The 22,798-nt window shown below is 41.1% G+C and overlaps 2 protein-coding genes across 3 annotated transcripts in view; one reads left to right on the plus strand and one right to left on the minus strand.

Annotated features, from left to right (window-relative positions):
* The window catches only part of Rexo5 (RNA exonuclease 5), a 38,104-nt gene extending 32,514 nt beyond the window's left edge, over nucleotides 1-5,590 (plus strand). Inside the window, 5 exon segments of the mRNA XM_036177386.1 lie at nucleotides 178-340; nucleotides 3,602-3,694; nucleotides 4,224-4,380; nucleotides 4,383-4,439; nucleotides 4,654-5,590. Of these exon segments, the coding sequence (XP_036033279.1) occupies nucleotides 178-340; nucleotides 3,602-3,694; nucleotides 4,224-4,380; nucleotides 4,383-4,439; nucleotides 4,654-4,877 (694 nt within the window). The 3' untranslated portion in view covers nucleotides 4,878-5,590.
* A 10,736-nt stretch (nucleotides 5,591-16,326) lies between these two features.
* Nucleotides 16,327-22,798, minus strand: part of Dcun1d3 (defective in cullin neddylation 1 domain containing 3) — a 38,375-nt gene continuing 31,903 nt past the window's right edge. For both annotated transcript variants that reach the window (XM_036190640.1, XM_036190649.1), the window contains exons 2-3: nucleotides 20,251-20,786; nucleotides 16,327-18,128 (exon numbers count right to left, since the gene is read on the minus strand). In XM_036190640.1, the coding sequence (XP_036046533.1) occupies nucleotides 17,645-18,128; nucleotides 20,251-20,681 (915 nt within the window). In that variant the 5' untranslated portion in view covers nucleotides 20,682-20,786 and the 3' untranslated portion in view covers nucleotides 16,327-17,644. The remainder of the gene's footprint in view (nucleotides 18,129-20,250; nucleotides 20,787-22,798) is intronic.

Here is a 22,798-nt window from a genome sequence, read left to right on the forward strand (position 1 = left end):
ATCACATATGACTAATGCACTTGATTAACTGGGCTTAATTTAATTTCCATTAAATTTATATAGCTAAATGTTGCTAGTGACTACTATACTGGACAACATTATAGGCACAAAAATTAACTAGCAAGTCATAGCCTGAAAATGACTATTTTTATTTTAATCTCTTTTACTTCTTTACAGTGTTTTAGACTGCCTGGACTCAATGAGTCAGAAACTCCTTTTATTGACTCGGGATATAGATGAGCTTTCTTCTAGAAACTGTCAAACTATTAAATGTCCTTCACATAGAGAGGAGAATGACCTTTGTAGTATGTATTCACAAAAGAGGAAGATGACACCCTTTGTACAGCCTATGGCTGTGCCAAGGTTTTTGTACCAATAACCCTGGTGAATGTGCCCAGTCTGGCTTCTGTCTCAGGTCTTTGGTGGAACACTGTTAAGTCTGTCACCTCATAGTCTGTCTGCTTTGATACCAGCACACTTGGCCCTACATGCCACTTAGAACTTCGGTTTCTGGTGTATGGAGATGTTTGTTTGGAGCCTGGCTGTATCTTTTTATATTTTATCTGTCATTGTCTTATGTGTATGTAATAGGAACCCCATTGTTCAGTTGTCTTCCCTACCTACCCAGCACTGAGATTATAAATACACTGCTGTTTCTGGCTTTTATTTATGTGGGGCCAAACTCAGGTCCTTGTGCTTGCTCAGCAATCTGTTTATCCTCCTGAGCCCCTGAAATGTTTTTATTTGACAGTTTATTATCTATTGGGGGGGGGCGGTATTTTGCCTGTCTGTCTGCCTGCCTGTGCCTAGTGCCTATGGAGCCCAGAAAAACCTATCAGAATCCTGAGAGACTGTAGTTACAGGCAGTTATGGGTTCCCATGTGAGGGTTGGGAATTGAACCTAGGGCCTCTAGAGGAATAGCTAGTGCTCTTAACAACTAAGCCACCATTTTAGCCCCACAATTTTGGAAATACTGCATTTCCATCCTTCCCTCCACCTCTTTCAACTCTCCTACCAAATTAATAACCTCTTATTTAATATTGTTTTATATATATACAAATTTAAGTGCACGCACATGTGTGTGTGTATCTCCCTTCTATTTAGTCTTGTTCATATGTGTTTAGGGCATGACCAGTTGGGATTGGATAACCTATCAGGGAGCTCATCCCTGGAGAAGACTGATTGTGCTTCTCCCAGCTTTCCCCTGTCCAGATTGGCATGTCAGCTGATGCTGTCAATATGCAGATACTGTTTAGGCAAGCATATTGTTGAGAGTTCATAGATGAGCCTTTCGGTCATGTTTAGAAGACACTGTTTTCAGCAGGCATCCCTGGTCTTTGATTCTTAGGGTTCTTCTGTTCCCTCTTCTGCAATGTTTCCTGAACCCTAGTTATAAGGGTTGTGATTGATGCAGATGTATGAACTGGGGCTGGGACCCCACCATCAGTTTTCTCTGTATTCTGACCAGTTGTGGATTTCTGTTTGAGACCGTCTCTTTCATTTCAAAGTTCACGATAACTTACAACCTCTCTTCATTAAGGAGAGTAATGCACACGGGATTAAATTCACACCTATTTCTCCAAATTATTTCAATATACATTAACATTTGAAAAACATGTTTTATAAAAATAGGAGTGTGTGAGTGTGTGTGTGTGTGTGTGTGTGTGTGTGTGTGTGTGTGTGTAACTAGGAATTAAACCTAGAGCCTAAACATGTTAGACAAGCACTCTACCAATGAGCTACGTTCTTAACCCTTTTTATTTAGTTTTAGAGAGGATCTCATTGTGTAGCCTGTGTTGCTGTAAGATATACAGTCCTCCTGACTCAGCTTCTGAGTAGTTGGGGTTACAGGTGTTTGCCACCATTCACTACATAACACTCAACTTTGATTTTCATTTTCTGTTTTTGAAGGAAAACTGATAACAGTGTATTGTAGGAGCATTGAACAAGGTAAGAGTTCTACTGGCCTGCTTTTTCTTTAATTCTCTAGTCTCTTGGAGTAAATTTTGTGTAGTAGATTTTTATTTATATCAATGCTCTATAAGGCTGGAGACATGGCTCAGAGGTTAAGAGCACTGACTGCTCTTCCAGAGGTCCTGAGTTCTATTTCCAGCAACCACATGGTGGCTCACAACCATCTGTAATGAGATCTTGTGCCTTCTTCTGGCCTGCAGTCATATATGCTGCATACAAAAATAAATAAATGAATGAATGAATGAATGAATAAATAAATAAACAAACATAAATAATGAATGAATGAATCTTTTTTTAAATGCTCTATAAAAGATTTTAATGATTTTAAAACTATTTCAATAAAAGGAAAAATATTTTTAATTGTTTAAATACTTATATATCATCTTAAAATTTATATAATTCAAAAAACTTAAATCACCATCTTTATGGTCATACCATCATTATTATATCATAAGTAAATAAATGACTAAGGTTGACATCTAAGCATAAAAGAAGATATGACAGGAATTAAAACCAGAAACAGCATAATAACATCTATAGAGCTGGGCATGGTGGCACTTGGAGGCAGAGGCAGCACAATCACTGCCCTGTCAAGGCCACCCTGATCTAGTTCCGGGTCAGCCAGGCCTACCTGGTAAGACTTTCTCCAAGAATTAGGGTTATCTATAGAACATTAGGGAGCAAGTGGTAAGGGTGGAGGCCTTAAATTTAAATATTATCTCTGAGAATTGACTTGGAATTGGGAAGTTTGTTGCAAGACTGTAACCATTTATGTCTTCGTACTGGCTTTTTTGCTGTTGGTTTTTGTTTTTGTATAGTACATATATAACATGGAATTTGCCCATCTAACCCTTTAAGCTCACGTTAAGTACACTGATACTATACAGTCATCATGACCATCCTTCTCTATAACCTTTCGTCATTCCAAACTGAAACTCCATATAATTTTTAAGTTTCAATCTTGTAATACTTATGTGGCTTGTAGGATTTTTTTCCTATTTTGTAGACTGCCTTTTACAATTCGATAGTCTTGATGTGTAAAAGCTTTTAATTTTGAGGAAATCCAGTTTGCCCTTTTTTTCACCTTTGTTAATTGCCTTTGGTGTCATTTTCAAAAAATTGTCCAAAACAATGTCGTAATACTTTTCTATAGGAGGGCTTTTCTCTATGATGATATATGGCTTGGGTGATTACAGTGATTTAGCTACTTTGAGTCATAAGATTTGGCCTAGCCAGCAGAAGAACTTAGCTTCCCAAGTGGACTGGGAAACTGCCTAAAAATCAAGCTAATCAGACATCTGGGAATCCCTGCTTGTGACATACATGAATGACCTTAGTGCTTTGTAATAAATATGAAGAGCAAGTTAGGTAGTGAGGAATTTGTTAGTTTTCCTTACCATCACAATGGGCTTTGATTTTAAATGGAAAAATGAAAGTTACTGTCTGAAAACAAATTCCCGAACTTTGGTGATTTTACTTAAAGTTGACTGACAATCTGCAATCCACTGCCTGTTTAGCCCAGCACATTAAAAGGCATCCATTGTGGTTTGGGTCCCTTTCTCAGTCCCTTCCTCTAGTAGTTTGAGTTGGAAAGTAACAATGGTAAAAACCTTGGTCTTCCCGCAGCCTTACTTCTGTATACAGTATGAAGTCCTGGAAGCTGCTCAGCTGGCTATAGAAACCATGAACGGCATTCTGGTAGAAGGTTCCTACATCAGGGTAAGAGAGCCAAAGCTGAAAGCAGACCCCCTTCATCTAAGTGAGGTTTACCACAGCCCATATGTAGGGATATCCTGGAGATGCCTAGGCATGAGGTATTGTAGTAAATGCCCTTAGTCCCGACTAAGTAACTTTCAATTTTATAAAAATCGGTCTGGGCTAGACTAGGGTCTTCATTATATTCTTTATCAAGTATCCTTATCCCCGGATGGTTTGTTTTGAGTGGCTATTCTGAGTCTGTCCATTCCTTTAGCTTTCAAGGGGGTGAGATAGTGATTTTGGGAAGTTCTTTTTGTACAAATAAACAAATTTCAATGGAGGCAGCAGACAGGGAACTGGAGAATATAGATTTATATAAAAATATGTATTTATTTTTATTTATCAATTAAATCCACAATCAGTTCTATGAAGCACTTATTGGCCTCCTTATAGATTAGGAAGATGCATATTGACTTACTGATACATAGCATGACAGAGGGTTAGTTAAAATGGTGACTTTGTACCACTAATACCATCTTTCCTTGGTCAGGTGCACAGTCATGTGACAGAGTTCACCCTTGAGTGTGACACCCTTGTGCATGAGCTAGAGCAAGATTCTGAGAACTAAGCTAATATATATGTGGCTGGAGTCGGTAAAACTTCTAAAGAACACCTGTTGGAGCAGTCCAGCCTCTTTCCTGACCTGGAGCTGTGATGCTGCCTAAAGATGTTAAGAGCAGAAAGCACAAAAACTACTGGTTCCTGAGTAAGTCTATACCATTAAATGTAGCCTTGAAGGAGATTGGAGATGGCAGTAAACGAGGTCATAGAAGGGATTCACCAACAAGCTCTCCTGGAGTAGACCACGGTGGAGCTTCTGATTCTACCCTATTCTCACACCTTAGCCAGACCTTAGCTTATCTGTTGATCTGCTTTCTTGGCCCTCAATAACAAATGTTGGGATTTTTCCTACTTTCAAGAGTTCAAAACTCGTGACAGTGCACAGGTAGACCTTGAAATTCTCAAAGGCAAGGACTGGAAGTTGAAAGGCAGATATGCCCTAACCCCTAGGCACCTCCAGGCATGGCTCAAGGACATACATCCTGAACCAGCAATGCCTTCAGGACTTGGAATAGTTCCGCCTCTCTTGGAGAAGCATGTCTTCCAGGTAATGAGTGTGTTTTGGAGTCAGCAGGGAAGGTAGCTGCTGGGGTTTCTGGTTCTGGACCCTGGCCTTCTGTTTCTGGAGCACAGCCAGGAAAGACTTGCTCATTGGTACTACATCCTTCAAGCTTTTTCTTGGTTTGTTTTTCTTGCCCTGGCCCCCATCTTCTGTCACTCTCCAATCTCCTCCAGCCCTAGCCATATTGGTTCTTCTCTCAGAACTCAAATACTTTTGTCCCTTTGATAATAACCACTAAAATCCCATTCTTATTCTTCAAGGTGGTTCTGTAAGGAACTTTGAGGGACCGGGGTGGGAGACTGGAGAGCTAGATAAGTCTTAGGTGAAGTAGTTCAGGGCTTCCCAAAGTGTGATACATACACAAGGTAAATTCTGGCTTTCTTAGGAGACTTTTTTTTTGTTATTTCCACTTCTAATGTTTAGGGCTTACATTAAACTGTACAACATCAGACCTGAGATTAGGCAAGACTAAGGCAGAATTCTCATTTTAAAGGGAATGCATGTATAAAGAAGGTATATGTATGAGAGTGGAGGTAGGCTGTTTAAAGCTTGGTAAACCTTGATGTAGTCTCATACTTAGCAGATAAGGGGTGGAGATTAGAGCTGGTCAGTGGCTCATCCAAGGTCACATATACCCATCGTAGGTCTGAGCTGGAAAGGTATCTATAATCCCATGTGTGATGTCATACCTATAATCCCAGTATTTGGAAGATTGAAGCAAGATTATGAGTTCAAAGCCAGTCCTGTAGTACATTGTGAAAACATGTCTCAAAATTCTCTTGTGAGGGATTTTCAGTAAATCAGTGATTTTGTTTTTTTCAAAACAAAGTATGATAAATATTTTACTTAAAGAAAAATTAATATTAAATCCTAAAACATACAGTATAGTTCATGAGGGTAGATGGTGTGTGTGTGTGTGTAGGGCCTTTTTGGAGTAGTTAGAAAATTATAGAACTATATAGTAAGATTCTCCCTTTCTAAATTTTTCTTTGTTAGATTTATTCATTTATCTTTTGTGTGGGGGTATGCATACATGTGCTCAGATTATCAGGCCCATTGGCAAATGCCTTTACCCATTGAGCCATCTTGCGGCTCAAATTGTTTTGTTTCTTGGGCCACTGTGGTCTACATAAAGTCCTGTGTCAAAAAGCGAAAAATATCCTAAGATTCTGATATTCTAGGAAATGTTGTACTACAAATGATAGTTTAAGTAGTATCTCCTTAATTTGGGGAAGTTTTCTTGTATGATGTTGAAGTTCTTGCCTGTGCCATTGACTTAGGATTCTAGTCCTTCATCTGTGCCTTTAAGTTGTAGACTTGGCCTTTTTGTTTTTTGTTTTGTTTGTTTGAGACAGGTTCTCTCTACATAGCCCTGGCTGCTGGAATTAAAGGCATGACACCACACATGGCTAGATTTTGTCTTTTCATGGTGTCCCACAATTTTTTAGATACCTTTCATGCAGTTTTGTTAATTCTTCATATTCTTTGCCAGTGTGGTCCAATTCTTTTTATTTTTTATGTTGTATATACATGAGTTTGTGTATGTATATGCCATGAGTTTGACTGCATTAGAGGCCAGAAGAGGGCAGCAGATCCCCTGGAGCTGTAGTTAAAGGCAGTTCCAAGCTACCTGATGTGAGCACTGAGAACCAAAACTGAACATTGGTCCTCTTCCTCTGCAAGTGCAGTGAGTGCTCATAATGCCTGAGCTCTCTCTCCATCACTAATTCCTATACTTTATCTTCAGATCCTAATATTCTGTCTTCTTGATCCATTCTACTGATAGGGCTTTCCTGAGTTTTCTAATTGGGTTATTGAGTTTTGCAGTTTCATTATTTCTACCTCTTTACTAAATTCAGTTTTCAGATCTTCAACTATCTTGTCATTTCTTTCAGCCACATATTTATGTTTTCTTGGATTTATTCTTATCCTTCTAAGTTCATTGAGTTATTTCCTGTTGTCTTCTTTAAGCTTTTGGATTCATTGATGTTTATAATTGTTCTTTTAAATTATGTCCTGGGAGCCGGGCGGTGGTGGCGCACACCTTTAATCCCAGTACTCAGGAGACAGAGACAGGCGGATCTTTGTGAGTTCAAGGCCAGCCTGGTCTACAGAGCAAGATCCAAGAAAGGCGCAAAGCTACCAGAGAAACCCTGTCTCGAAAAAAACAAACAAACAAAAAAAACAAAAAAAAATTTATGTCCTGGAATTCATCTAGGTAGTTTTTACTGGAGAACATTTCCATTTCTATAGGGCTAGAGTTTTGAAGAGACATTATGGAAATTTGGTTTTGGTTTTGTTGTTGCCCAAGCTAGGTTGATTTCAGATCAGGTATCAAGAATTGGTAGTCAGTCCTTCAGATAATCAATGTTGATTTTGGATTCGACAAACAGGGGTGATTCCAATTCAGTGGTAAGCAAGAAATGTAGATGGGATGAATGGCTATTGTACAAGCTGGCCTGGCAAGCTGGCCAGGATGGATGGCTATTGTGCAAACTGGTCTATTTGGGTAAGCCTAGGTCTTGGGTAAGCTGTGTATACTTGCCAGAGTATAAGCTATGTAACTAAAGCTGGGTCTGAGGATTAGGAACATGGTGGCCAGGTGAGGTTCAGGTTACTTGGCTAGGATACAGGATGGCTAGGATACAGGATGGCTAGGCAATGGAGGATGGCACAAACAGGCAAGAGTCCTGGGGACTCAACAGACTGAGCCAGTGCACAGGATGTTTTATCTAGTCCAGGTCCGGAGGTCTGGTGTGGTGCAGGCAGGCAAGGGTCCAGAAGACTCACTAGACTGGGTTGGCACGTGGGAATCTGTCAGACCCTTAATAAGCAAGTATTGTGCTACTTTAGGTCAGAATTCTTAGAATCCTTATTAAGCCAATTGTAATGCCTCTTTTTAAGCAATTTTCCAAGGTCACACAACTAGTAAGTGCAATTACTCATGCTTAGAACCATAAGGATCTGACTGGAGAGCCATCCATCAAAGGTCAGTACTTGCTAGACAGCAGCTTTACAGTTTGTATTTTGCTCATGTTCTGCCTTCCTTGCATCAAAGAGCTCCTTTAGCTCTCTTAATCCTCCCCATGTATTTTCACAAAAGGTGGCAGTAAACTAAGAGGTATCCGATGACACTTCAGTTGTGAGCACTTTTAATGACATGCATCATTAAGTAATAGTATAAAGTTTTCAGATGCACTAACAAAGTCTTAACTAAAACGAAAGACTAACCCCACTTTCTAAGGACTCTGAGGACACATTTGCATTACTAAAACCTGGCTGTTGCTTGCAGTATGACTTAAACGAGTTATATCTGGTCCTGTTTCTTTGCTTAGAAAATGGATTGAACACTTGTATCACTGAGCTGCTTTTAACGATTGAAGTTGGGGATTTAGCTCAGTGATAGAGCGCTTGCCTAGCAAGCGCAAGGCCTGGGGTTCAATCCTCAGCACCAAAAAAAAAAAAAAAAGGATTAAAGAGACAGATGTTTAACTGTCCATACTTGATCCATACTTGATTTGTAAGAAGTGCCCAGAAAATGCTAGTTATTACTATGCTTCTCTAAGCCTTAGAGACATAACTTAAATGTTTTAGAATTTTACAGTTAAGGGAAAAAAATGAGGCTTATTTGAAATGTGTCGTCCATCTATCTCTAGGATTTGAATCAGGCTTCTCCACTGAGCCCAGTCTAGCAGTTGTACACACTTACTTAAAACCTTATGTCCTCTATCGTAGGAGCACACAGCCGTTCACTTAGCCCTCTAGATAAAAACATGTCTTCATTCTTTATTGCAGCACTTTTGGATCACACCCTGGCCTAGGACTGAGGAAAATACAGGAGGAAGATGAAAATGACACCCCAGGCCTGGAGTGTGAGTCTCCCCACACATTCTGAGTGCCACTTCACATACAGAGAATGTGACTAGGCTACAGCCCCTTCAAGAGGATGGCAAGCTTTTCCATCTAGCAGGCAGCTATGGTAAAAAGTTGGGATACCAGCCGAAGTATATTGTCATGTGCAAAGTTTCAATAAATGCCTAAAACTCAAAACATTTCTTCCTCTTAAGACATGAGGAGGATGAAAAATGATTGTTTTGTGTCTGAGTTTATTTACACAGGTACTGATTGATTGCTGTAGCACTCACTACAGCATTAAAATGTCATATGCTGCAAAGAGCAGAAGAAAATCCAGCCAGTTTATCAAATTTCTGTAAGTAACTAGAGACACATTTGACTCTTTGGCATCTGCTATAAAGTTAAGGGGAGGTGGGGGGAAAGGGGGTGGAGAAGACAGGCTGAACTAACATCTGGCCAGAGCAAAGACAGTGGAAGACTTCTATAGTTAGAACCCACTTCCATGTATGGGTATCCTTCCTTCCTGGGATACAGCTGCAGCATCACTCTTCACCAGCAGGTGTCCCCATCACACCAGGGCACTTGGAAACTCAGAACAGTTTTTTTGTTTGTTTGTTTGTTTGTTTTTTTTTGGTTTTTTCGAGACAGGGTTTCTCTGTAGACCAGGCTGGCCTCGAACTCACAGAGATCCACCTGCCTCTGCCTCCCAAGTGCTGGGATTACAGGCATGCGCCACCACCGCCCGGCCAGTTTTGATGTTTTAATGTGACTAACTAGTAACATTGTTGGCAGATGAGACACAGGTCCATGATTGCAAATCTGGTAGATACTAAATGCTCCAGAGGAAGTGAACTAATCTGTCAGTCACACCTAAAATTTTCCTTTCTACACTCAGATCTTACAATTCAGATCTTCCATCAGAAGAACTGAAGATAAGATGCTTGTACCAAAAAGTGCACAAAGTAGATGCCACAGGGTTACCACAAAGGAATGAGTGTGCTGTACACATGCTCCTTCTAATCCCAACTTTTTAAGTTATTGCTCAACTTAAGTTAAATACTATTAGTCCAGGCACAGAGATGCTAATACCTCATTGAATTAGTATTTGGCTTTTTGGCACAGGGCCTCACTGTGTAGCCCTAAGCTGTCCTGGAACACTATGTAGACTGCTTAAACTCAGAGGTCTACCTGTATCTGCCTCCTGGGATCAAAGCCATTTGCCAGCACACTTGGCTCTCAGAATTACCATAGAGATCAATGAAGTTGAGTTCATAGTCATGGATGTGTGTGCATAGGGCTATAGAACAGTATTATAGTTTTGACTCCTGTTTCATAGGGGAAATGTACAAAGCTATGCATAGGATTGGAACCAAGCCTGGAATGTTGTAATGCCAAGATGTTAACAGTATTTCTCTCTGATTAGTAGGTTTGGCAAATCATGTTTTACAAAATGCTTTGATAGTAGGTTCTGTTTTAAAAAAGAAAACAACAGCAACAACAAAAAAACAAAACAACAACAACAAAAAAAAAAAACAGGCAGGCTTGGTGGTGCACACAGTCTGGAGGCAGAGGCAGAGGCAGGTGGATCTGAGTTTGAAAGCCAGGCCAGACTATGTAGTGAGTTCCAAGCCACTGAAGGCTACAAAGTGAGACCCTACTTCCAGTAAAAACAAAACAACAAAAGAAAAAACAGTTCAGCATCATTACTTACTTTTATAGTTAGGAAAGAAATAATTCTGAAAGTTTAGGGTTGGGCACATAGGGTAGTGAGCAGCCCTTCAATGAAACCTCCGTAAGATTGGACCATAGGTGGAACCAAGCACTAGAGTTTGAGTTGAGATCAACACGCTGCTTCCTGAAGTCCCTCTGTCAGGAGGAAACTTGTGCCCACTCAAGCTTCCTTGCCAGCTGAGCTCTAAAGCAGTGGGGCTCAATTGAGATCTACCTTTTGAGGCTTCTGTCCTAAAAGACAGTCCTTCTAGTGGACTGGAAAGGTGTGGGTTCAAACTTTAGTTCTGCTGCTGGGTATTTGGGTCATTCTGAGTCCATTCCTACAGCTGTGTAAGTTGAAGAAATAGCTACTTTTAAGAATTATGAGACTTAAAAGATCTAGCTCATGAAAAATCTCAGTAGACTGGGAACTATTTTCCTGAGACCCCATTTAAAATGGGGAAATCAGTACCTACTTCATGGTTGGTAGGAAGATTAAGTCGCAAAAGTCCAGCGTGAGTAGTGCTGAGTAAGTAGCAAGCATTAGTGGCCTTTGCAAAGTGTTGCAAGAAGCTATTAAGGCATTCTGAACTGAGCAAGGTTATCTCCTTCAGCATGGATGAGTGTTTCCCGGCCCCCACTACAGAACTAAATGGACCTAGCCTTCAAGCCTCTGAGACTTCTGCACACTGTGTTCTTCCAGCTGATGTCCCACCTTTTGGAAACTAAAGCTGCCAACTTGGTCTCTTACAAAACACACATTCCATTCATAAGTGCGTTTGTGCATTGTTCCTCCCACACCCTTCTAGACAGCCAATGCTGAGCTGCCAAGGCAGCTGCCTGAGGAGCAGGGAAAAGGCAACACCAAGGGAAAAGGCAACTAGAGGTTTTTACAGGATTCTTGATTTGGGTTTTGAACCCCTGTGCCTCTAATATGGTTGCTTAAAACACATTTGTTTTTATTTCCTTTAACTTCTGAAAATGACCTCTTATAAAATAAATAGGGAAGCCAATGTAAGTTTGAAAAATTAAGGTTATATCCAACTACCAAGAGGCAATGACTGCCAACATTTTACAAGCTTAGATTTTTCTGTCATTCTTCAGATTTTTTAAATAGCTGCATAATATCGTAGCATCATAACTCATCATACAGTAGAACACTACTGTGTTGACTCTGAAACTGCAGATTACATTCTTGCACATACATACTTGGCAGGTATCTTTCTAAGAAAAGTTACTGTATTAATGCATATTGACACTTAAGAGTTCTTTTAACTACAGAAAAATTTTACTGTTTATCAGCACAACTTGTTTCAAATCTTTGCCATTGTGCTACATTAAAGAACAATTTTCATATGTTTAATAAATATTTTTGAGTACCATTTAGATTGATACCCAACTTAGAAGCTTTTGGCCAGATTTTCTTCAATGTATTGTAATATATATCTGTTGCCTATTCTGTTGGGAAGCCAACTACTTTTCCATGTTGACTTTTTAAGCACTTCTTATGGATTAAATATGGTATCCCTCTGTCAGTCTTAAAAGTGCTTTCTAGTTTGCTTTTTAAGGCATGAAAATCTTGTAATTTAAAGTCTTAATTGATCCAAGGATCAATATAAATAACCAATGGCAAGGCCTTTATCTCCCTAATGATTTGACCTCTATACCTCCTAACACTTACCTTGGCATATAGTACCTTTCTCTCATATGTAGATAAATTTACCCAGTTATCTACCCTTGCTTCTTTTATTATTTAGGTCAAAACCCAGGGCTTGAGGGATAACTTCCAGAGCCAACTCAGCTATCTGCTTTGAGAACTTGATTATCGAGACCCTTCTCTATCCCTACTTTTTAGTATACTTTCTTGGTATTTAGTATACTTTCTTGGTAGAAGTTCATGCAATTAATGCTCATCTGGTAACTGTATAACAGTGACTTGCCAATCATTTAATATCTGCTTATAATCCATACAGCACTCTGTTAACAGCACCCTAGTTGGCTGTCTTCCATTCCATTCTGCTACTCTCCAATCTGTAGGTCCCTTCTGTGCTTAATAGAAAGGAGTCAATGGGAGAAGTGTGGAACAAGGGTAAAACTACACATTTTCTCAGGAATGTCATGCTTACTAAGCCCTTTCCAACTGAAAAGGTTTATCTGATCCCCATCTTGCACTTAAAAAATCTTAAGAGATACCAAGAGGCTAGGAACCTTTGAGGAACCATCACACTTCCACAAAAGAAATGAGCAAGAGGGCTGGCCAGCCCATTCTTGAACAGACAACAACCAGGAAAGGAACTAAGGGTCTAGAACTTAAGAAGCCGTCTCAGAGTTCCTGTTACAATTTTCCCTCTCCCAATTTGGCACAATAGAAAGTTGAGCCCTTTTAGGGAGCAATGAGTGATGAAAGATCAAATGTCATGCCACACACTAAATTCTGCTCCTGCCCCCCAGTGTACCTAATACTATTTTGGAGAATCTTAAGAGGGGATGGTTGAGCACTATGAGGTATCATGGGTGTTCCATAAACTTTTCCTTAAACCCTAACACTGATGGAGATGCCTTTATTTTGCAGATGAATAAAAGATAAGCTTAATCACTGATTAGACCTAGGGGGCCATACACAGGGCTCAAGATTGACTTTTCTCATGAGAATTGAGTTACTTAAGGTAAGAAAGATGATTTCAATAGTAGGCTTATAAACATTCACAGTGCATGGAGATCATTACCTGTGTTTGGAGCTGGGCTCCTATCCTATATTTTTCCCAAGCTGTTAATAGATCACAGCATGATAGGAAAAGTGGATAATTTAAGCCTCAGAATAAATTCACCGGTTTTTGTTTTCTGCAGAAATATCAATAGTCAGGTAAACAAATTTATTGAATCCAACAGCAGATAACCTTCAAATTAAAAACAACAAAAACAAACAAACAAAATACTGTAGACATCAAAGACAAAAATGTGTATATCAAGTTACTATTCAAGGGGCTATCTGAAGAGTGCAACAGTGCAGAGAATACAAAAGTATTAACTTTTGTCACGTTTGTACAACCTCAAGAAACATATGCTGGTCACAACCAAGAGGGATCCACAAAGGTGGAGGGTCACATGAGCAGTGGACTCATCACCTCATCGGCTTAAGACAGGATATATATGAGACCAATTCAGCCAAGCCCTGTTTACCTATTGCTTCAAATTCCCTCTTTGAAACCTAGAACCATATACTCAGTGCAGCAGGGAAGAGCAGTTAATCAGATTCTGAGGACTGGGGATAGTATTAGAGGGAAGATACTTCTTCTATAGCAAATATATTTGAGCTGAGAGAAAAACAGCAGCTGTTGAATGGCTTCTCTTGGCAATGCTCAAGATATGTGATGGAAGTAGGTATCTGAGAGCAGGCTGGGTTTCCAAGAGAAACAGAACACACCACTCCAACACTAGAATCAGAACTTGATTACTCAGCTAATCAAACCATCTCAACATTGGCATCCTAGGCTCAAGCATCATTCTTAAAAAAAAAAAAAAAAAGTGTGTGTGTGGAGGGGGGAATCATTCCCAGCATATAGTCCTGGGCCAACTGGTATGGGCTACTATTACAGCTTAACATAGGAATGTACTCTGAAGAACCTCCCGCTCTACATGACCCAGAAGGGAGGATCAATGTCACATGTCCTTAAAAAGCCCTAATTGACATATTTTGATAATTTTGTCCTTTCAAGTATTTAAGACAAATACTGCTTGAGTCCTCCAAGTAAGACCTTTGTCAGTTACCAAGTTGATCAGGTCATCACTAGCCATCCTAACATACACGGGAGAATAAGAAATCTAAAGAAAGTGGGGGGTGGAGACACTTTTTAACAGTAGTTTTCTTTCTGTTCCTTATGTAACTGTATAACTGGGTCTACCTGCTGCACTGAAGACCCCACTTGAAATATAGCAAACCATACATTCCAATATACAGGTCTTTTGCTTCATTTGTTTTTGGACTAGTCTTTTATCTCAGCAACTTCCCACCAATGGTCCAAGTATATAATCTATGGGGTCCCATGACCTGATCTGGCCTGAAGAGCAGGCCCTAGGGAGACAGTACTGTTTCAAGCTAATACTGTGTGCAGCTTAACTCTTTACTTTGTGTCCATCCAATATGAACAATACTGCTTTGCACATTTTCTTTTATCTTTCCCTTAGCCCAAAGCTTTGACTGAAATATGAATTTTCAGCCAGCTCTGGAGATTTTTTTCAAATGGGTACATACAAACTTCTGGACCCAACCACACACGTTGGCACATCTGCCACAGTAAAGAGAACTGCTGGGGCAACCCCTAGAAGTACAGCAAAGTGTCGTTAAGAATGATACATTCAAGTTTGGCAAGAATTCAGTAAAGCAACCCTTTTATCTCATACCAGCTTGCTAATAAATTACTAAAGAAATACCATGGAAACTCAAAAAGTCACTTGCCAAAAGTAAGCACCTTCCCAGCAGATTCTGTGTAGTAATGCTTAGATGTTGCAGAATTCCAAAATGGTACCCATATCTTGCACTTCCCTACATCACCCCAGTGTCACAAAGCTAGCTTACCTGAGGGGCAAACATTTGGCCTTCAGCCACTGCTGAAGCGAGCCTATCTGAGGTTGAGTGAAGTGTTAACTACAACCCTTACACCTCGCTGTGAATCTCTTGGCAAAACACAACAAAGACCTACTGCACAGAGAAGCCCAACTCCCTCACTGTTCCTTTCTCTGGTTTCTCAACAACAGGTCATTAAAAATACATTCACAAATAATTCCTAAATGACTGGGGTTGGAGAAACTGAGCAATCAGTTAAAATCTACCCAGTGGGGAAGGAATCTAGTTCCTTGAGTCCATGGAGCCCTTGACTGCCTCCCTCTCTTGGCACTTCCCTGCCACACACACCCTTTCTTATCTGGGACAGAAAGTCTCCCCTAGAACACTCCACTCACTACTTCTTCCCTCATTTGGACTTCGACCTAATTCAGAATCAGGAACAACTGGCTAGATGAGATCTTCTCCAAAGGCTGCAGTGTAGCTGTGTCCTGGGAAACTGCTGGGTCCCTGGATAGTTACTCAAGGACTTTGTCTTACTATGGCTAGAAGAAAGAGCACATCTGGCCCAACAGCCTCTTCAGCCTCCAGCACACTATCTTAAGTCTATGGCTGACTTTCAGATTTCTCATCTGTCCCTCAAGAAAGGACAATTGTCAGGCCTACAAAAATGTTCCGTGTCAATACCAATTTTAGGAAATAGGACTGTCATCTCCTTAAATAATCATCTTTATAAAATAGGAGCCCAGAGCTATAAGACTCATAAAGAACTCAAAGCATGCAACTCTTGCCCATGACGAGAAACATACCCAGGATTCGTGGTAGACTAATTAAGGGAGAAAATTCCAAATGTTTAATAGACATTTTTCATTTTATCAAGAGTATAAATATTTTTGTAACTTTTATTAAAAGTTTCCCTTTTTAATCTGTTCCGAAGTGTTGGAAGCTGAACTGTACAAGCTCCTGCCACCCACCTTCCAGTACAGTTTTTTGAGGATATTTCTTAATGGGAAATTATCAAGAGGGTCCTCTAGTGGAACTAGGTAGGGTAGAGTCAGCTCCTCAGGCCCTGGTGGCAGCTTGACCAAAGCTGGCCTTGCAGAATCAACATGCAGAGTCTAGAGAACTGGTTCCTCCTTCCTGCAAGCAAATTCATTCAAGTTCTCTTTAGTGGAAATGTCCAAATTCATATACAATAGCCTCCATTTATGATACTCCCTGGCATCTTCTTAAACTACAGATCAAAGGCAGCTCCCTCTTATGGCCAGTTTTAGCAGACAAATAAAGGAATATAGATACATATATGTGTATATATATATATTTTATAAAGGTAAAATATATACATATCTTATATATGTATATATACATACCTGGGGTAAGGGAAGGAGAGGAGGGTCATGTAAACCTAAACAGTCATCACATTACCCCAAATGAGCTTGACATTAACAAAAAGAGAATAAATAACTCCTGGGGGTTAAGTGACAACGTGGGTGCAGCAAAGAGGGAAAGGGCACACATTTAATGATTCAGTACACTCAGATAATTTGTTTGGCAGAGTTCAGGCCAGCCTCAGGCTTCTGCACTTGCCAGACAAGTAAGCTGATGACACTCAACAAAAACTAAAGAGAAAAAACAAAAAACAAAAAAAAACAAAAAAAAGAAAAACCAGTTTGAAGCAGATTTCCATGCCATAGTTTTCTTTCAGGTCAGCTGGCCGGCAGGCACACTTTTCTCACCACCCGGAACGGAAACTTTGGCTCCAAGGCAAATGAAAAAGAAAAAGAAAAAAACAAAACAAAACAGTATTTCCACTTATGACATGAAAATACAAAAACATCAACGAAAACTATCAAAGAAGTCTACTTCCAGCAAAACTGAGGTAGCACTGCTTTCTCTGCATTCAACGCTTAAGTGGTTTTCAGTACAATGTGTTCTAACAAAACAAAACTGCTCATGTGACTGACAGGTACAGCATGGTGATAGATAAATTAAACATGAAATGCAATAGGTCAAAGAAGGAATGAGCAGGAAGTGAGGGAGGAAAGGGCTTTGGATAAATTAGCTTAAAGGGCTGGGGGCGTCGGACTGCAAATGCTCTTGACTGGCCCTGGCCCTCCAAGAGCTCCCAACTGTCTGGAGATTAATGCAATGCGGCTACCAGTTAACACTGCTATTCATATCTGTGTCAACTTTTTAAAATAGTTATTACAACCTAAATTCAACCATGTAAACAGCACTATACACAGTACAGACCTGCCCTGAAAAATAATATGCAAAACTGAGATCTGGCACTGTATCATTTTGTAATGTTAATTCAACCTAACAGTCCCACTTCCCCACCCGGGCCTACACCCTCCCCGACAAAAACAAAACAAATCTAATAAATTTGTGCAAGAAATGGCAGGCTTATTCTATCTGAAGGCTTCAAAAAAAGGTACACAACATGTAGCCAGGTTCAAATATTTTGGGGGATTTCCCGCCCAAAAAAGAAATAACCAAAATAACCAAAAAAAATGAAGAAAGTGCCTAAAACATGATACAGCATTTTAGAGCCCTTTCAAATACAAGGCAGAGAAAGGTGTAAAGTAGAAAATATCCGGATCTTCAGTAATTTCCAGAAAGGTCCAATTCCTCACTTGGCTGCAGGGCAGCAGGCAGGTCCTCAGTGCTGCTCCTCTGGACACAAGCCCTCGGGCCCTGAGCTGAGTGCACCCCGCCCTTCTGCTTCTCTTTCCCTTCGCTCCATTTCCCACTCCACAAAGGTGTCAAAGAGACTCGGCCAGGCCTCGTCTTCGCTGTAGTTACTGAGGTCGGGCCCGATCGCCTGAGTGAAGTTAAGAAACATGTTCCAAGTGTCCCGGGAGATGCCCTTGATTCCCGAGGGGTTCTCTGTTAGGAAATTTAACCATTGGTCCAACACAGGGGGACTGTTCTGGGTAAATACTAGTTTCCACAGGGCGATGGCTATTTCACGATGCAGTGACCGCTGCCCTTCTTCAGAGTCCAGGCCAAACTGAAATGTAAACCGGTAGAGATCCTTGAATTTATCTTCTTGTTTGGCTTCTGTTAAGAGGCTAGGGAACCGTGCACAGATCCCATCAATGCTGTCTGCACTTATTGCTTTACAGCCATCAAAAAACTCCTTCCTGTGACAGGTAGGAAAAGGTACAATTAGTAAGTAAAAATGATGCCATGGATGATGAGGCAAGACAGCCAGTTACAACAGCTAACCCCCCATGCCTCAGGAGGCAGAGACAGGAGGATCTCAGAGTTCTAGGTCAGCCTGGTCTACGCAGTGTTCTACAGCTAAGGCTGAGTAGTCAGACCTTGTCTAAAATAAATAGTCAGAGATAAACAGACAGACAGACAGATGAGATAGATGGGTAGATTTAAAAAAAAAAAAAAAAAAAAAAAAGCAGTAAACAGCTTTAGAGATGGCTCAGTGGGTTAAGAATACTGACTGCTTTTCCAAAGGAGCCCATTCAATTCTTCTAACCCACATGGCAGCTCACAACTACCTGTAACTCCAGTTTCAGGGCATCTGACACACTTTTCTGGCCTCTGAGAGTACCAGATATGCATATAGTACAGATACATACAATGCAGACAAGACACCCATAAACTAGAGAGGAAAAAACAAATAAACGTGGCTTCGAGCCTGGCAAGATGGCTAAGCAGGTAATATACTTGTCACTAAGACTGATAACCTGAGTTTGATTCCAAGAGCCCATAAGGTAGAGAAAATCAATTCCCTCAAGTAGTCCTTTGGCCCCCTCACACTCAAAGCATGGCACATGTGCATACACATACACACACACACACACACACACACACACAGACACACACACAAAATGTAGTTTTTAAAAGTTCTTTTAACTATTTTTGTTTGTTTCTGTTATTTTATGAGAGGGTCTCATTATGTAGCCCAAACTAGCCTTGAATTCTTTATCCTTATGCCTCAGCCTCCTGAGGGTTGGGTTTATAGACATGTACCACCACACCTAGCTGCATATGTCTTTTTTAAACATGTATACAGTACTTTGCAGTTTACAACAGGGTTTCACACTTATCATCTCAGGGACTGTACAAGCTGCTGAAGTGTAAGGCATCTGATCTACTGAGCAGGCCATTCTGCCAGGGCAGGTATGGTAGCTTACCCCTTTAATCCCAGCACTCAAGAGGCAGGCAGATCTTGGAGTTTGAGGCCACCTTGGTTCACCTATACAGTTCTAGACCACTAGGGCTATATATAGTGATACCTCCATCTTTAAAAAACAAAACATTAACAACAACAACAACAAAATAACGTCAGTTGTTATTTGACCCTGCATTCTTCAAGCCATGGTCTGCGTTTTTCTTTTATTTATTTTTTTAATTTCTTTTTTTTTTTTGGTTTTTTGGTTTTTTAAGACAGTTTCTCCATGTAGTTTTGGTGCCTGTCCTGGATATCTCTCTGTAGACCAGGCTGGCCTTGAACTCACAGAGATCCATCGACCTGGCTCTGCCTCCCGGGTGCTGAGATTAAAGGCATACACCACTGCCGCCCAGCCTGCCATATCCTTATACACAAACAACCCCAATATGGATGCATAATTATGACAATTTGTACAACTACCACTTGATAACTGAGGCCACCTGTCCTCGCTGCACACAAGCCTGGCTGTAGAGGTGTATCCCCAGAGGCACCTACCCTATGGACACGAAAGTGCCTGGCAGACTACAGATAAATATCGAATGAGTGTAAAGGAGTAAGAGACAAGTTCTGAGCAGCTGTCAGTGGGGTTGAGCAGCAACTTAGCAACAGGATTCACACTGCTTAGTCCTTATTTAACTTCAGGCAGAGGGTTGGTACCCAGTTAGACTGCCTCTTACTGCTATGATAAATTCAACTGTGACCTATCAATCAGCGCTTTTGTTCTTTGAGGAAAAAAAAAAAAAAAAAAAACAGGATAGCATATATCAGACAAAGAAGCTTTACGGAGACACAAATCCCTGAGTCTTACCTACTGAGAAATCTATTCAGTAATTCTGCTACAGTACCAGGCATATGTTTTTAAAAAATCTCTTAGGAGAGTCTAGGGAGTTCTCTGGATCAGAACTAAAGCTCAGAACTTAAGCTTTAGAGAAAATGGCCAGAAAAGGGAGGGGGGAACCACTTGCCCCAAACCTGTGAAGCCAGCCCAGTTCTGTCCTAGCAGGTACCACTACCCAATGTCACTTTCTTTCCTCCTCTGTTCACCTACTGACATGAAAGCATCTGAGACTAACCTGGTGAATTTGCACATGGTAGCAGCCTGGAACTTCCAGGCCAAGAGCAGCACTCGAAATTCCGTAGGATCAACACATAGGTCATTGCAAAAGCGCTCCATGCCTTCCTCCAAGATTGCATCCTCCCGCTCGTCCTTGTAGCGCCTGAACAGTTCTTCCAACCTCTGCAAGGAGGACTCCTCAGCATTGGTCTTGGACTCCCTCCCAGCATCTCCAGAAGATGTTGGCAGCTGGCAGGCCTCAGCAGCAGCCTCTGCTTTCTTGGTCCCATTGACAAGGATATCCCCAGCTGGTTTGCCACAAGGTGGCACCTGTTCCTCACGGTGGCCAGCTCCGCGCCTGCTGTGTGACTTACTGCTGGGGTCCCGGTCTCCATTCTTGCTGCCCAAGGTTGATGAAGGATTCTTACACTTGGTGACACACTGGCCCATGGTGGTGATGGCCTGGCCTCTAGAGTGGCCCCCTCTGGATCAGATGCCCTCGCTGCTGCTTGCCCGTGTACTTCAACATGCCATCAGTTAGAGGAGCCAGCCAACCTGAAAGGTTTGAAATTACAAAGTAGTCATCTATATGCAGAGGAGTGGGGTATAGACACTACACTCCAGAACTGTCCACCAGTGACCACTATATTTCACCGAGCTAACAATGAGCCAAGGGAAAGACATCCCACCCCCATTACCTCTCCTGTAAGTCATCTCTGTGCTCCTTGGACTCCTTGGTGGCTAAGGGATATATGAAGAACAAGCATTTCCTAGAAATCTTAAGGTAGCATGGGTTACAAGAAACTGATTCATTTGCAGAACACATCAGAGACTATACAGTTCTGACAGAGTATTCCAGGCGAAATAGGTCTTGTCAATTTTTGCCTTCACATAAGAAAGTTATCTGGACCTGAGTTAAGCCATCACTTGGCTCTACACCTAATAACCTACGCATTCAAGTTTTAACAAAGATTGTTGTTACAGTAGGTCTTTTCCTCCCAGCATAACACAAGCAACACCTTGAAGTATAAATTACCTTGTCCTGGTAGCCATGGCAACTAATTGAGCAGAACAATACAGAAGTAGCTAAGTCTATGATAATGGTAATGGATGGTGCTGGTGACATTCCTTAGTAGAAGGAGAGTTCGAGGAGCCTCGCCTCACAGGCCTCACCACACGGCAGCCATTCCTTCTTCTCCCTGTTTTCCCTCAGATGCTAGCATACATAAGGAGTGGAAAATTAACTGAAGGCAAGACTCCATGATGAAGCTTCCACATAATAAATACATTGTTTGGTTTGTCAGGCTGGATTCTGGTGAAATAGGGAGAAGAGACCATATCCAAGCCACCTGTAATCTCATAATGGTCTGATGGTGAGGTAAAGAATTACAATGTCAAAACTACAAGCAGGGGCCTAGCCAAGGGAAGTGCTTCTGCTCTCTGGATTCACACAGGTGTACTTCCTAGCTCTACCCTGCTCCACCCACCTCTATGGAGCCTCCACTCCAGGTACTTTCCAACCTAGGTGTGTCTCCACACCCAATACAATCTCTAAGAGATAGAACTGCTTGATCAAAAGGCTACACTGACATTGAGAAAATTCTTCACTGTGAGTATTATTTGTTGTAACCTTTTATATGAACTGCTAGAAATCTATGACAGAAGCAGAAGCAGCTTCTCTAAAACAGTCTACTCAGGACTTGTGCTTAGCCATCAACTAGTTTGCTATAAGAAAAAAAATCCATGTTCAATTTAGTACTTGCAAAATCCTGCCAACTGCTAGAACAGTGGCAGCCACTGACACTGACTGTTCTGGATCGGCAGCCACAAGCCTAAGGAGGAAAGCAGACACCAGACAAAACTCAATGGCAGTAGGCATGGGCCTCCCACTTTTGTGGAGCCCCCATGGTCCTCCCGGGTTCACATTCAGAGCTCTTCAGAGTCTGGGAATGGGGCAAAGGGCAATTATTAAAAGAAAGACTAAAAAGATAAAAACAAAACAGATCTACCAAACAGTGCCTAGATGAGTTACCTTCAAGAGGAATTCTCTCTAAAAGGAAGCAGTGAGTGTAGTCACCTAGAAGGAACCACACCATTCCTGTAGTTAAGGCAGACTCCTATCCGGGTGTGTCCTGTTCTCCACCCTCAGAGACAAAAGACATGTCTACACTTGCCCTCAAAAGAACTGCAGCTTCAGTTTCTTTTACACACACACACACACACACACACACACACACACACACACACACACACACACGAGCCCTTAAAAGTGCTTTGGCTGTGAAAAGCGACAGACCCAAGCATGGTTTCTCATAGGCTGTTCATACTTTGGGCATGTAGTAAGCCATAGTGAAAGCTATTCAAATTTCAAAAGGCAAGGGGTTAATTCTTGGAAGACCATCATATAGGAGAAGCAACTGTTCCAGCAGAATCCTCTCCAAACAAGGGCTGTAGCATGTGGAGGCTATGGCTTCCAGATCTGTGTTTCCAAAGACTGGATTGCTGAAAGAAACAAAAGGCCCAAACTTACACAAACCCCACATGCTCACAGACTGGCAACTCTAATT

The sequence above is a fragment of the Onychomys torridus genome, chromosome 1, assembly GCF_903995425.1.
Source record: "Onychomys torridus chromosome 1, mOncTor1.1, whole genome shotgun sequence".
In the NCBI taxonomy this organism is placed as follows: Eukaryota; Metazoa; Chordata; class Mammalia; order Rodentia; family Cricetidae; genus Onychomys; species Onychomys torridus.